Genomic DNA, 12,475 nt, shown 5'->3' with positions numbered 1-12,475 from the left:
CTTGTAGTCTTTCATACAGTTCTGGTTTCCTCAACGTAAGGAGGACATGGAGCTGTTGGAGCAAGTCCAGAGGAGGGCCACGAGGATGATAAGGGAGCTGGAGCACCTCCCGTATGAAGACAGGCTGAGAGAGTTGGGGCTCTTCAGCCTGGAGAAGAGAAGCTGCGTGGAGACCTTGTAGCAGCCTTCCAGTATCTGAAGGGGGCCTGCAAGGATGCTGGGGAGGGACTCTTCGTCAGGGACTGCAGTGACAGGAGAAGGGGAAATGGGTTTAAACTTACACAAGGGAAGTTCAGGTTAGATATAAGGAAGAAGTTCTTTACTGTGAGGGTGGTGAAGCACTGGAATGGGTTGCCCAGGGAGGTTGTGGATGCTCCATCCCTGGCGGTGTTCAAGGCCAGGTTGGACAGAGCATTGGGCAACCTGGTCTAGTGTGAGGTGTCCCTGCCCATGGCAGGGGAGTGGGAACTAGGTGATCTTGAGGTCCTTTCCAGCTCTCATGATTCTGTGATACTGCTGCATGCTTGAGTGCATATGTAGGGAGCTATTAAAGGGAGCATTTATGAAGTTAAAGAATGGACATTTTTCATCTTTGTGAATTTTAATTGTGTTAAGTGATTTTTGCACTATTCTGTCCCATCTTTGTGACTGGCTACCTGATGTGAGGTTTGCAATCTGCAAAAGGATCGCTGACAAAAGAGAGTAACTGCAGTTTGACTTTTTGAAGCAATAGGAGGAAATAGGTCTCTTTTTTTACATACTCCCTATAATTTGCCATCTCAGACAAGACCTCTCTTCTTAAATGAGAACTTTTAGATTTAAGTATTTCATGAGACTAGCTGGAATATTGCAAGTCTGTAATCAAGGACATTGTTGGAAGGTATGATACTGTGCACGTTTGCTTTTCTTTTTTACTGCTCAAAGCACACACTGCTTTGCCTCGGTTGGAATAAAAAAAAATACATGACACTAATAGACTGTGTCAATGACACCACTGAAGAAATTGCATCTAGTTAATTATGGCTTGAATATGTGCCTCTAATTAGTTGGAAGCATTTTTTAAAAAAACCCTGTAAGTAGCAGTACTTGGATAATCTAACCCTTTTGTATTTCAGTCCTTGCTTATGCCCTTTTTATGTGATATGCTGTAGGCGTACCAGTAAAGCTAGAAGTGACTTAAACAATTTTGGTTTGATACTTAATGATTGCGAACTGGAAGAGAAAATTGTTTTATTCTTTGAATAGGAGAGTTAAATGTTCTTTCCACTGGCTTTTTAAGTTTGAAGTTGTTTGAACATTTTTGTGCTTTCAGTTCATGATTTTAGTATGCCTGAAAAAATACTTCCCATTAAGATATAAAAATGACTAGCATATGGGATTATTTAAAGTGCTGGGTTTTTTTTGAGGTGAAATATAAATGAAATAAATACCTTCCTCTTATGCTGCATCTTCCTCACTTCTCTCAATTAGAATATTGGATATAAAATCTGTAACAGGTTGACAGTTTGCTTTTTAGCTTAAATAGCAGTGACAGTGCTTCTGTAATTTGAGATGGCACTACTTTCTTTTTATATTCAGGAATGGATCCAGCAGAATAATATTTTATCAATTGTGTTGAGAGATAGTCTTCATCAACCTCAATATGTAGAGAAGTTAGAGAAAATTCTCCGTTTTGTCATCAAAGAGAAAGCCCTCACTTTGCAGGATCTTGACAACATTTGGGCTGCACAGGTAAAGGATTCAACTGCTTCTCTGCTGCTGTGCAGGAGGGATCTTGTTGTATGTCATGTATTGAGAAAATGACTTGTGCTTCTTTTGCTTGGTGTTAGATAAAACTAAACAAAAATTTGAAATCAAATGATGTATTTTTTGGGGGGTCCTGGATCTCCAAATTGTCTTCTCAAATGTCTTCATTAGAAGGGGTCAACTACACATGTACGTATGTAGTGTATGAACTGCATTAAAGGAGCAGTTCAAAACATGGGGCAAAGATGATCCTTTTTAAATACTAAGGAACCCTCAATGTTGAACAAAGTCTAGATTATGAAGGAACATGATACATGATGACTTAATGTGTCAAAGTGCATTAGAATATGTGTTGCAAATCTCAGAGTTCACCACAGTTGTATACATTTTTCCTGGGCAGAGCGCTGCTCATAAGGCTGATAATAATGACTGTTCTAGAAGTTTTTTAACAGCAAATTCTTTCCGTAGTGTTGTAATGATTATTTTTTTTTTTTTTCCCCCTTAATTATACATTTTGCAATACTGGCTTGTTTACTTAAATGATTGGTGAAGCTGGGCTTCTAGCTGTGGGCTGCATGATTTTAGCACACATAATGGGCAGCTGAAGAGACACAATCATTATTAATTAATGGACAGGAAATAAAAGGTCATTTTAGGGCAGAAACAAGTGTAAGTACATATATCCTTGTTCATCAGTAATGGGTAGTGAAAGTCTAACTTAATTGTAAAAGTAAGCCCTCAGTCCAGTCTTTCAAATGTGGGAAGACTAAATGTGGTTTCCAAGATACACCATATACTGGTTTTGGCAGGGATAGAGTTAAATTTATTCACAGTAGCTTATATGGTTCTGTGTAGGCAGAGCAGATGATTTACCTGTTAAACTCTCCATCTCAACCCATGAGTTCTCTCATTTGTAACATTCTGATTTTCTCTCCCATCCCACTTTGGGGTAGAGAGTGAGTGAGCAGCTGTGTGCTGCTTAATTGCCAGCTGGGGTTGTACCATGACAAGGGCTAATATAGGATTTGGGTAGTATTATATCCCTAGCTTATGTGTGTTCATGTTGTTCTGAAACTAACAGTTTGTCTTAAGTGGACTTAGCCAGGTGTTCTTACTTTCAGGCATGCTGTTTTCAGGTTGCATTTAAAACACTTCAGACTACAGGTGGTGTAGTGGAAGGTTGACTTGAGATCTCCGGTATTTCGACTAAGATCATAATCTCTAGTCTTCAATTCCGGCATGATAGTAACTGCACAGGCTGAAACTCAAGAAAGCCTTTATTTTCTCATTGGTTCTAAGTCCTGTTTAGAAAATTACATGTAACAGAGCAATGCACAGATTACTTGAATTAAGATCTGCGATCATACTGTTATTTTTCAGCTTGTGGTCTGTAAACCTTTCCAGACTGTACGAAGTCTGAGCAGATAAAAAAGACTTTGAGAAGTTAGTTTGCTGTTAGTAGGCTTGTATTACTATATTAATATTAGAGCCTCACCTTTTATAAGGAAGCGAGAAAAAAAGATCTTGAAATGTGGGGGGAAAAAAGTCTTCCAAGCAATTATATTACTCCTAGTAATAGGAATCCCTGGAAACGGGACATGTGGATAAACTAGTTTAAGCCAAAATTTTTACCCTTCCAAGAAAAGTGTGAACAAGTGGTGCAACCTTTAAAGGTAGGGATAGTCTACCCCAACAGTTGCAAACAAAAATTGAGGAATAAATCTCCTGTGCCCTCAGATACCCAGCTTACTCTGCTCCCTTCTTATGCTTTCAGTTAGGTAGTTGCCACACTGCATCTGCTGTAGTTTTACCCTGTATTTTTTTAATTTTTTGTGTGAAAGTTGAATTCAGTAAGTCTTAAGATGGTTTCACTGCGGCTTTGGCCAACCTGAAAACAGCATGCCTGAAAATAGAGACACTTGGGTAAGTCCACTTAAGCCAAACTGTTGGAATTAAAGTAGACTAAAAGAATACCAGAATCTGCTAGTACAGAGTGATTTTTACCAACTTCACTACCCCCTGTGTTTAGTAGTTTTTAGAAGTTCTTATTAAATGACTGCTTCTAAGAGCAGCTGGAGCATGAAGTTCAGTAGCGAAGAGTTGATTTACTGTGTGGCTTTATATAACAGGCAGGCTATTTTAGCTCTGGCTCCGTGCAGCAGCGGTGTGGTTTTGCTTTCAAGCTAGAGCCATTATGTTGCTGCCTCGGTTTAGAGGGTGAGCCTAAACAAATCTACAGTTGACAGTATAGAAGTGCCCTGAGAATCTCAGTATACAGCTGCAGTAAAAATAAGTAGTTCATGAAAAGTAATATAATCATGCCACTTTTGCCTTTAGAAGGCAACATGTATTTTAAGTTTTATTGACGTGTTTGCACGTCTTAGCCAGTGTTCGCAATGTAGAAGTATATTTGATTGAGGAAGTAATGTTGGAAGTCTCTAAAGACAAGCATTAAGTTGCAGCCTCTTGAAGTTGCAGGGAAAGATCCAGCTGGACAAGAAATAGAATTGCAGAGATTAGTTTTGTAGTCTCATTATTTACATTCTGGAGTATTTAACTAGAACTTCACAGGCCCTTCTGTGTTTCTGCACAGCAAGCTGACAGTTCACACCCCAGGTTTCCTTACCTCCCCCTACTGTCGTGTGCTGTTATATGCCTTTTTCCTGCTCTTCTTATCCCACCCCTCCAGCAGCTCTGCATACTTCTTGTATTTGTTGTATTGTAGATGCTCTTTCTTGCTCTGTACGCTCTCAGTTTTTATGTCTATCCAGGAAATGTTCTGGTAAGAGGAAAAAATTATGCTATGTTTTGCAAAATCAAGTGGAGTAAGTGGTTTAGTAATTCCCCCTCTCATAATCTGACACATAATATGAAAATGAATGTTACTGCTTAAATTCTTTTTAAAGAAAGATTTATGGCACAGTATAAAGAATTTATAGCACAGCATGTAACAAAGCTATTAGTCTCTTTTTTTGTTTTTAAGTGAACTACCAATACAAGCTTTTAGAAGGAAATGAATTTCAAAACTGCTCATGCATGTATTTTTAATACTGTATGAGATTACATCAGAGTTTGTTTTCTATGTATTTGTTTTGCATTTTTTTATTCTACACTTACAGGAAACTTTTTTACAGCAGATCAGCTATTGATTCACATAGTCCAAAATGGTTGGTTTCGAGTGCAGATGTAAAGTACGGGGTGCATTTTCCAGCCTGGGCATGTAGGAAGGAAATTTTCTTCTCACCCATAGTTAAAATTGAGCTAGCTGGTATTTTCTTATAGTCTTCTTCCTTACATGTCAAAATTGTGATATATACCACACTGTCTTAAAACTGTGTCTAGTATGTAACTCAAGAGCTTGACATTAATTATTTGATTGTTAGAATTCATAATTTTATAAACTATTGGACTTTAAAACATTGTCTGCCAATAAGTTGTTTGTAATAGAAAGCTTTAGTTTTCCATGAATCAAATTGCACAAAGGAAGTACTTCAACCTGATAAACTATGTGGCAGTACTAAAAATTGGTTTGCAGCTTAAGACACCCCAGTGAAATTCATTGAGGAGGTAGATTTTGAGGTTTTTCTTAAAAAAGACAAAACAAACCAACCCACAAAACCACAACAACATTAGATTAAAATACTTATCTGCAATTTAAAATAAACTTTTAGACTTTATTGTCTATTGTCACAGCATGGTTTTATTTAAAGAACAAAAAATTAAAGTATACAAGAGAAATCTGAATATTGTGACTTCCCAGTGAAGTATTCAGTTTGCCATGCTGTTCCCACAGCATCAGCTTTTCTTGCTGGCCACCTCGAACAGCCTTCTTTTAAAAACGATGTAGGATATCTTGCTGCTTAACTTAATATGGATTGCTACAAATGTTGGTGGATTCTTTGTCTTCTTGACAGGCAGGAAAACATGAAGCCATTGTAAAAAATGTACATGATCTCCTTGCAAAATTAGCTTGGGATTTCTCCCCTGAACAGCTTGATCACCTGTTTGATTGTTTTAAGGTAACTGTGCATGTTTTGACTGTATTCAGGAAATGGGTTGTGAAGTTGGATACAGATTTGTGACTCTACCAGTGTCTACTTTCCACTTATTTTAGATATGGGCAATTTCCTTGTGTTCTGAATGTGTAACAACATCCTGCAACTTTTAATATTAGAAATGCTAGATTGTGCTATTCTTCAATGAGCATTCATTGAGAGATTTTTTTATTTACTTCGTGTCTAAAGCAAAGGCTAGTTAGTATTGCTAGCTTAATCACCAGCTTTGGTTTCTGGTTTAACCACTTTTGGGTAATACATGTCTGTGAAGGCCCCTAGTATTAAAGTGACACTTAGCAATCCTAAGGATATTTAATTTTTCAAATAAAATAAGTAATTTATCTTAAATACTTTTATGCATTTGTTTCAAGTTTTTAAGTGTTTGCGATTTAGTAAATAATGTTTTCCTCCTAGCATTGGAGCAGGTTTCAAGTTTATCAGGCATTGCTACTTTTGATCTTTAAATAGAGGAGGTCAAGGACTTCCATTCCCCTCTCCCCCAATTTCCTCTTTGTCGTGTAATAATTTTTCTCCGGTTAACATAGATACAAAATGAAACAGTCTCAGGAAGATAAAGTTGAGTGTTTATAAACACCTAATGATTTCATTGAAATCAAAACAGCTTGTTTCTGGAAGTTTGTTATTCACTGGCTTTTTATATATGTTAACATAAACATTTATAGCTTCCAGTAGTGGTGCGAGCCAGCTTGTTTTAGTGTTTCACTTTTAGGAGATAATCTGCTGTACTAGAAATTGCAAACCAACTTTGTAGACTCGTGTTTTCTGGTTTTAGATAAATAAATTATAGTCATGTTTTGGCTTACATGCAATTCATGCTCTGATTAATGGGAGTCCTCTAGTTTGGTTAATGTCTAATGTTCTGTAATCCAGATACTGAACTACTCAGAAATTCTGTGTGTAAACTGTCATGAGTTGTGTCTAACCTTATGAGATGGATATGAAATAATGTTAATTCAAAACTTACTCAGAAAAAGGTTAACTTACTGCAAAGGACATTTGTTTCAGTCAGTTTCAGAGGCACAAAGTTGATACTTTGATACTAAAGTTTTACTCATTTAGTGATTGTAAGTTATTTAAGAAGTCTTCTAAATATAAGCACAGGTGTTTTGACAAAGCTTTTCCAAGAAACAGCTGAGGCCACTCTTACTTTGTTGATGAACTTGTCAACTGTAATGTTAACTTTTACAAGCACATCTGTAATCTTTATTTAAAGATCCTTTTTTTTTTTTAAGTCTCAAGTTGAATACACTTTAGTTGTAAACACTAAAAGAGCCACTCAGTTGTGTCTGACTTAAGTATTGATATAATGTACTACTTAATTTTAGTCAAATTAATGTGAACGTTCTTTATATAGTTGTAGCACTTTATTGTTGCATCGTTTGTTAATGATGCAGGTTAAGTGTGGAATTTTAAAAAACAAAAAGACAGACTTTCATATCGCATAAAATATTTTCGTAGGCAAGTTGGACAAATGCAAGCAAGAAACAGCGTGAGAAACTACTTGAGTTAATTCGTCGTCTTGCAGAGGACGACAAGGATGGTGTGATGGCACACAAAGTGCTGAACCTTTTGTGGAATTTGGCTCATAGTGATGATGTACCAGTTGATATCATGGACCAGGCTCTTAGTGCCCATATTAAAATCTTAGATTACAGCTGTTCACAGGTGAGTAATCTGGTATGTTCTACTGTGAAATCAGTCACTGTTAGTTACACACCCCACACCCCCCCATAAAAATTTCAAGGGATTTGGTAATTTAACAAAAGTGTTCCTTATCCTAGATTTGTAGTATTCTACCAACATCTGGGTATTTTTAAAATGTTATTGGACATATTTTAAATAACACAGTTTGTGCTTTAATTGGAGAGAAATAGATCAGTTTTCCTGTCTTCTTGCAATTGATGACATACTGTAATGACCACACTGGAGGAACTGGAAAAGAACCCTACCAAAGTAAATAGAAAGGAAAAGCAGCCTTCCTCCTCTCTGATTTTTTTATGAACTTGGTTATGCTGATTTGTTTAGGTAGGGTTTTTATTTTTAGTAAGTCCTTGTATGTCTTGTGTAATATTAAAAAGAACCTAGCAAAGGACAGTGAAAACTATTACATGCTCTCCTTCCCCACCCAAACTTCTGTAGAAGTCTGCCAGAATAATAATTCATCGTTGTTCAAAATAGTCCATTATCTGTCTCGGTAGCCACTGTCAGGTTTTGTTTCTTAGTTGTTAAGAAACAGTTTCTCATTTTTTCTTGATATTTTATAGCAGTTTACTCTGCGTACCAGTGAGTAGAATTAAATGAAAGAAGGGAAAGAGTGGATTATTTAAAAACTGATGATCCTATCTAGTTTCAGGTTTTCTTGAATAAGTACTGAAGGCTTGAGTGCTTGAGGGCAGAGAGTTTGTAACACACTGATGGCTTCTGCCAACACGTAGTGCTGCTCAGATATGTTTCTTATGCTTGTATGTTTCAGAACTCAGTTGATCTAGTATTTGTGTAGCTTTGTATGTTCTGTCCTATCTTGGAAACAAAGTAAGGCAATAATGATAGTTTCTGCAATATACTTGATTCTGATTACAAATGGTTGTTCTTTAAGGATCGAGATACACAAAAGATCCAGTGGATAGATCGTTTTATAGAAGAGCTTCGCACAAATGACAAATGGGTCATTCCTGCACTGAAACAAATTAGAGAAATCTGTAGTTTATTTGGTGAAGCGCCACAAAACTTGAGGTAAGAATGAAATGCAAATAAAATCTTGTCTGTTAAAAGTTGAATGTGTTGGAATGAAGCAAATTTTAAAATCTTTTTACAAGAGGCGGGGAAGGTCTAAGTAAAGTAATAACTTGTGTTTAAAGATGTTCTTGAGTTTAATGTAAATAGACTCTAAAAATTCATATACCCAGGGTCAATAAGAGAACTGAACAGTAAGAATTAACTGTTTCTTCAAACATGCTTTTATTCATTTTTAGAACAGTAGTCCGATTTGCGAAATAATCTGGGTTTGTTTTTCTATTATCTGTGGACTTCCCTGCCTAACAATGGAACTGGCTTATGAAGTATAAATATATTTTATGTGCATGTATGTATGTAGGCACAGACATACCCACCCATCCCTATTCTTTGATGATAAATTTATATATATATCATCTAGTTTATATACTTGAAATCAAAGGTGACTTCTTTTTTTGTCTGGGAAAAAATACTCTACTGTTTCTCTCCTGAATGGATGAGATTAGAAATGTGTTGGGTGTGTTCTTCTGGGTTTATGGGGGTTTATTTTGTTTGTTTATTTTTAAAAGGAAGGAAAAAAAAAAGAAAAGCCATTGTCTGTTTGGATTTGTTAAAATATACATGCTTGTTTTCATTATCTTAAATGTCGTCTCGCAACAGAAAGAAGAGATTCTGCTCCCCAACAGTTTTTGTATCCACATCAGAATTTTTATAAACGCTAGAAAAATGTTGTTTGCTTATCAGTGTTGCATAACTGCCTTGTTTTATTTCTTGTAAGAAGGTATTGTAGTCAAATCAATGTTGCTAGTACAGTCTGCTTACAAGAAGGATCAAGGCAGGAAAAGTTGAGGAAAATAAGCCTTCAGTTTACTCAAAACTGTCTTCTTAATGATAAGGAGCAGTTTTAAGGAACAGTGATAATATTGCATTCTTGGCTTTTGGAGATTTCTTCATTTAGTTTGAAATCTCTTTCTCAGGTTTCATGATATTTTAATCCTTTACAGGTTCACATTAATAATTGTTTGAGGTTTTTCCAGTAAGATCACAGAAGTACTTGGTTTTTAGCAGATGACTCTCTCTTCTGTGTATTGGAGTCCTTAACCTTTTACATGCTGTAAGGTCTAGGTGATTGTAGCTATCTGGTTATTTGTGGTACTTGTTGAATGCTTCTCAGAACAATGCCTTAACAAAAGGCTTTGCTTTAAGTAATTATTGAAGTAGAGCTCATTCAGGGCACCTTATTATCTTTCTGCTCTGAATTAATCTTGGGAGGAACCTAGCTGCTTCTGATTGTGGAAATACAGGTTCCCCGTATGGTATGTATACAGTGCAAGATGGCTTGAATATATCTTTTTGTCAGACCATCTCTTCCATTCCTCACACTTCAAGGAAGTCTGCATTGCAGTGTGTGATAATACCTCTTTTTTATACAGAATTTTAAAACGCTTATGGCAGGAAAGTAAACAATGATTTAAAGGTTTTACTCAAGGGTCTTATAAAGACCTCTTCCTGTGGAGAAGTCTTTGTTAGCACAATACTGTTGAAGGAGTTATTTCAGTCAGCTAATGTTTCTGCCCAGTTGACTGGGAAACCTAGTAAGTGAAAACATCATTTTGAAGTAATAAGTGATGTTTTCTTATAACTCATAACATTGGTGCAGGTTGGAAATTGTAACGTATCCATCTAGTACCTGTTCCTGTTAGTTTACTTATCTGACTTAAAATTTTAATCTCTAACATCCTTCTAGAATTTGGATTGAAAATAGATCAAACCAGATGTTTTTTTGACAGGTGCCTCAAAAACATTTCACAGAGCTTTCTGTGTGCAACATTAATCCCATAATCTGTATACGACTCTTTTGGGGTGATTCAGTTGACTGGCACTGGCAATTAAAAGTTCAGTGCAGAACAACTAAGGCTGCTGATTCTTGGCAAAAATAAGTATAAATTATCTTCTGTCATTGGCACTGTAGAGATTCTTTTGAGGAGGAAGATGATTTAATTGTTACTGGTTATTCATGCAGTTGAGCGAAGTGACAAATTGATTATACAATTGCTTTGGCAAAATTTAACTCCCTGACCACAAAGAAATGCAGCGTATTTCAGGAAGTTTAACTTAACCACAATTGCAACAGCATAAGAAAATAATTCTTCTTTGGGTGCGAGGATACTTACTAATATTAGGGAATAGTCAACTTTATTACTCAACATACTGACCCTTAGTGTACAGATAATTAGTCATCTTAGTTTTCTCTGTGTCAGCTGATGGAGGTAGAGCCTCCTGTAGACTAATTTCAGGCACTTAAATTTGACCTGTGTCTACTCAAGCAGTGTAAGATTGATCTCCTAAATTACTTGCCAAGAAGAATTGACTGAGCACTGAGAGGACCTTCTGTAAGTGTTCATTAGTGCTTTAAGGCAGCAGTGATGCTAGCTTCATGTGACTTGTTAGCCCAAATTGTAGAATTTGCTGGGTTTGGTCACTTGCTATTTGGATCTTTAATGTCTGCTTTCATGGTACATAGCATTTGTTTGTCTAGTAGAACTCTTGACTTCAAAAGCTGAGTTACATGGCGCATTACTATGTTGGGCAAATTGTACATGCAGACATAACTATTTTAAAATCCATGTGAATGAAGTTGTTTAGGATTTTGCCTTTGTTACTTTGCCAGTTTTTTCCTAGCAAATAAGCATGCATTCTAACTATGAGCTGTCCTTTTTAGTATTTCCAAAGTACTTTGTCATCCATCTCAAAACACTTCTTTTCTTTATTGGCTTTTGATATCCATTTAGTAGAAACATAGTGAAAAGATGAGTTTTGCTGTTAACTCCCATTTTTCACGTTCCTCAGTTACTACTAAAGCAATATGTTCCAGTGGCAACATCATCATATAGCTTAACCTCAGATCCTTAAGGAATGATTCTTTAGTTGAGTGTGGAGTTTGCTTAAATTCTAGAAAGCACGCTAGAAAGTCATGTCAGACAAGCTTTTATCTGTGCTTAAAGACAATCGTCTTGCCTTTGACTTTGTCCTAGCAGATGATCAAAATAACATCTGAAATTTTGCTCAGAAATACTGTGTAACAACTCACAGCTGATAACTCTAGTTATTACAGTTATTCAATTTTTAGAAGTAGTTGCTAACCAAGATAAATCCATGTGTCCAAAATTACTGTGTGTTGTTGAGAAAGGAGAAAAGTAAAAAATCTTCAGCACAGAAGAATTGTTTAGTCTTCTGCTGATAAAGCTTTTTGTTATGCTTTGTAAGACTCTTACAAATGCATAATATTATGTGTGTATAAACACACACTCCAATAACTTGATTCTGCAAAATACCTTGTCTTGCTTCTCTTGGTTCCTTTAGTTGTTCCATCATTTGTATTGCCTGAATAGTCAGTGTTCTTATTTATTGTTAACTTTTATAAATGCATCCCTTGTATCTAGAGGTAGCCATTAAAACAGGCACATCCAGTCTTTTGCTGGTTTTGTTACTGGTTTATGCTGAGCAAGGAGGGTTGGCAGAGATGGAATAAAGTGCAATTAGAAAGTTTCTACAAGCAAAACCAGAGTATGTTCTTTCTCAAGTCCTGTATGTTTTCTTCCTTCATGCTTCTATCCATTTTGTTTTCTTTCCAACAAATGTCTGGGTTTTTTTTTTTTTTTGTTTGTTTGGGGTTTTTTTGGTTTTTGTTTTTTTTTTTTTTAACACATTTTGTTTTAAGTGGCTCTTTCAAGCTGTTTTGGAAAGCTCTGCATGTTATGAAATTTAATCTTTTGAACACCTCTGTGCTTAGCAAGCCAAATTCTGTTGGTTGCAGATGATAAAGTTATTAGAAGGGTGTTGATGGGTTTTGTCTTGTAAACCCAAATTGACAGTGCTCTTTGGCCCAGTGAATCAATTTATCTGTTCCTGTTACATCT

At 36.1% G+C, this 12,475-nt stretch overlaps 1 protein-coding gene across 2 annotated transcripts in view; it reads left to right on the top strand.

The window, feature by feature from the left end:
• Positions 1-12,475, top strand: part of USP9X (ubiquitin specific peptidase 9 X-linked) — a 104,561-nt gene that overhangs the window by 39,312 nt on the left and 52,774 nt on the right. For both annotated transcript variants that reach the window (XM_030477087.1, XM_030477086.1), the window contains exons 10-13: positions 1,579-1,731; positions 5,661-5,765; positions 7,281-7,487; positions 8,419-8,555. In XM_030477087.1, coding sequence (XP_030332947.1) covers positions 1,579-1,731; positions 5,661-5,765; positions 7,281-7,487; positions 8,419-8,555 — 602 coding nt within the window. The remainder of the gene's footprint in view (positions 1-1,578; positions 1,732-5,660; positions 5,766-7,280; positions 7,488-8,418; positions 8,556-12,475) is intronic.

The sequence above is a fragment of the Strigops habroptila genome, chromosome 2 (genome assembly GCF_004027225.2).
Source record: "Strigops habroptila isolate Jane chromosome 2, bStrHab1.2.pri, whole genome shotgun sequence".
In the NCBI taxonomy this organism is placed as follows: domain Eukaryota; kingdom Metazoa; phylum Chordata; class Aves; order Psittaciformes; family Psittacidae; genus Strigops; species Strigops habroptila.
Note: the sequence above shows the minus strand (reverse complement) of the source record. Positions and strands in the feature narration are given on the sequence as shown.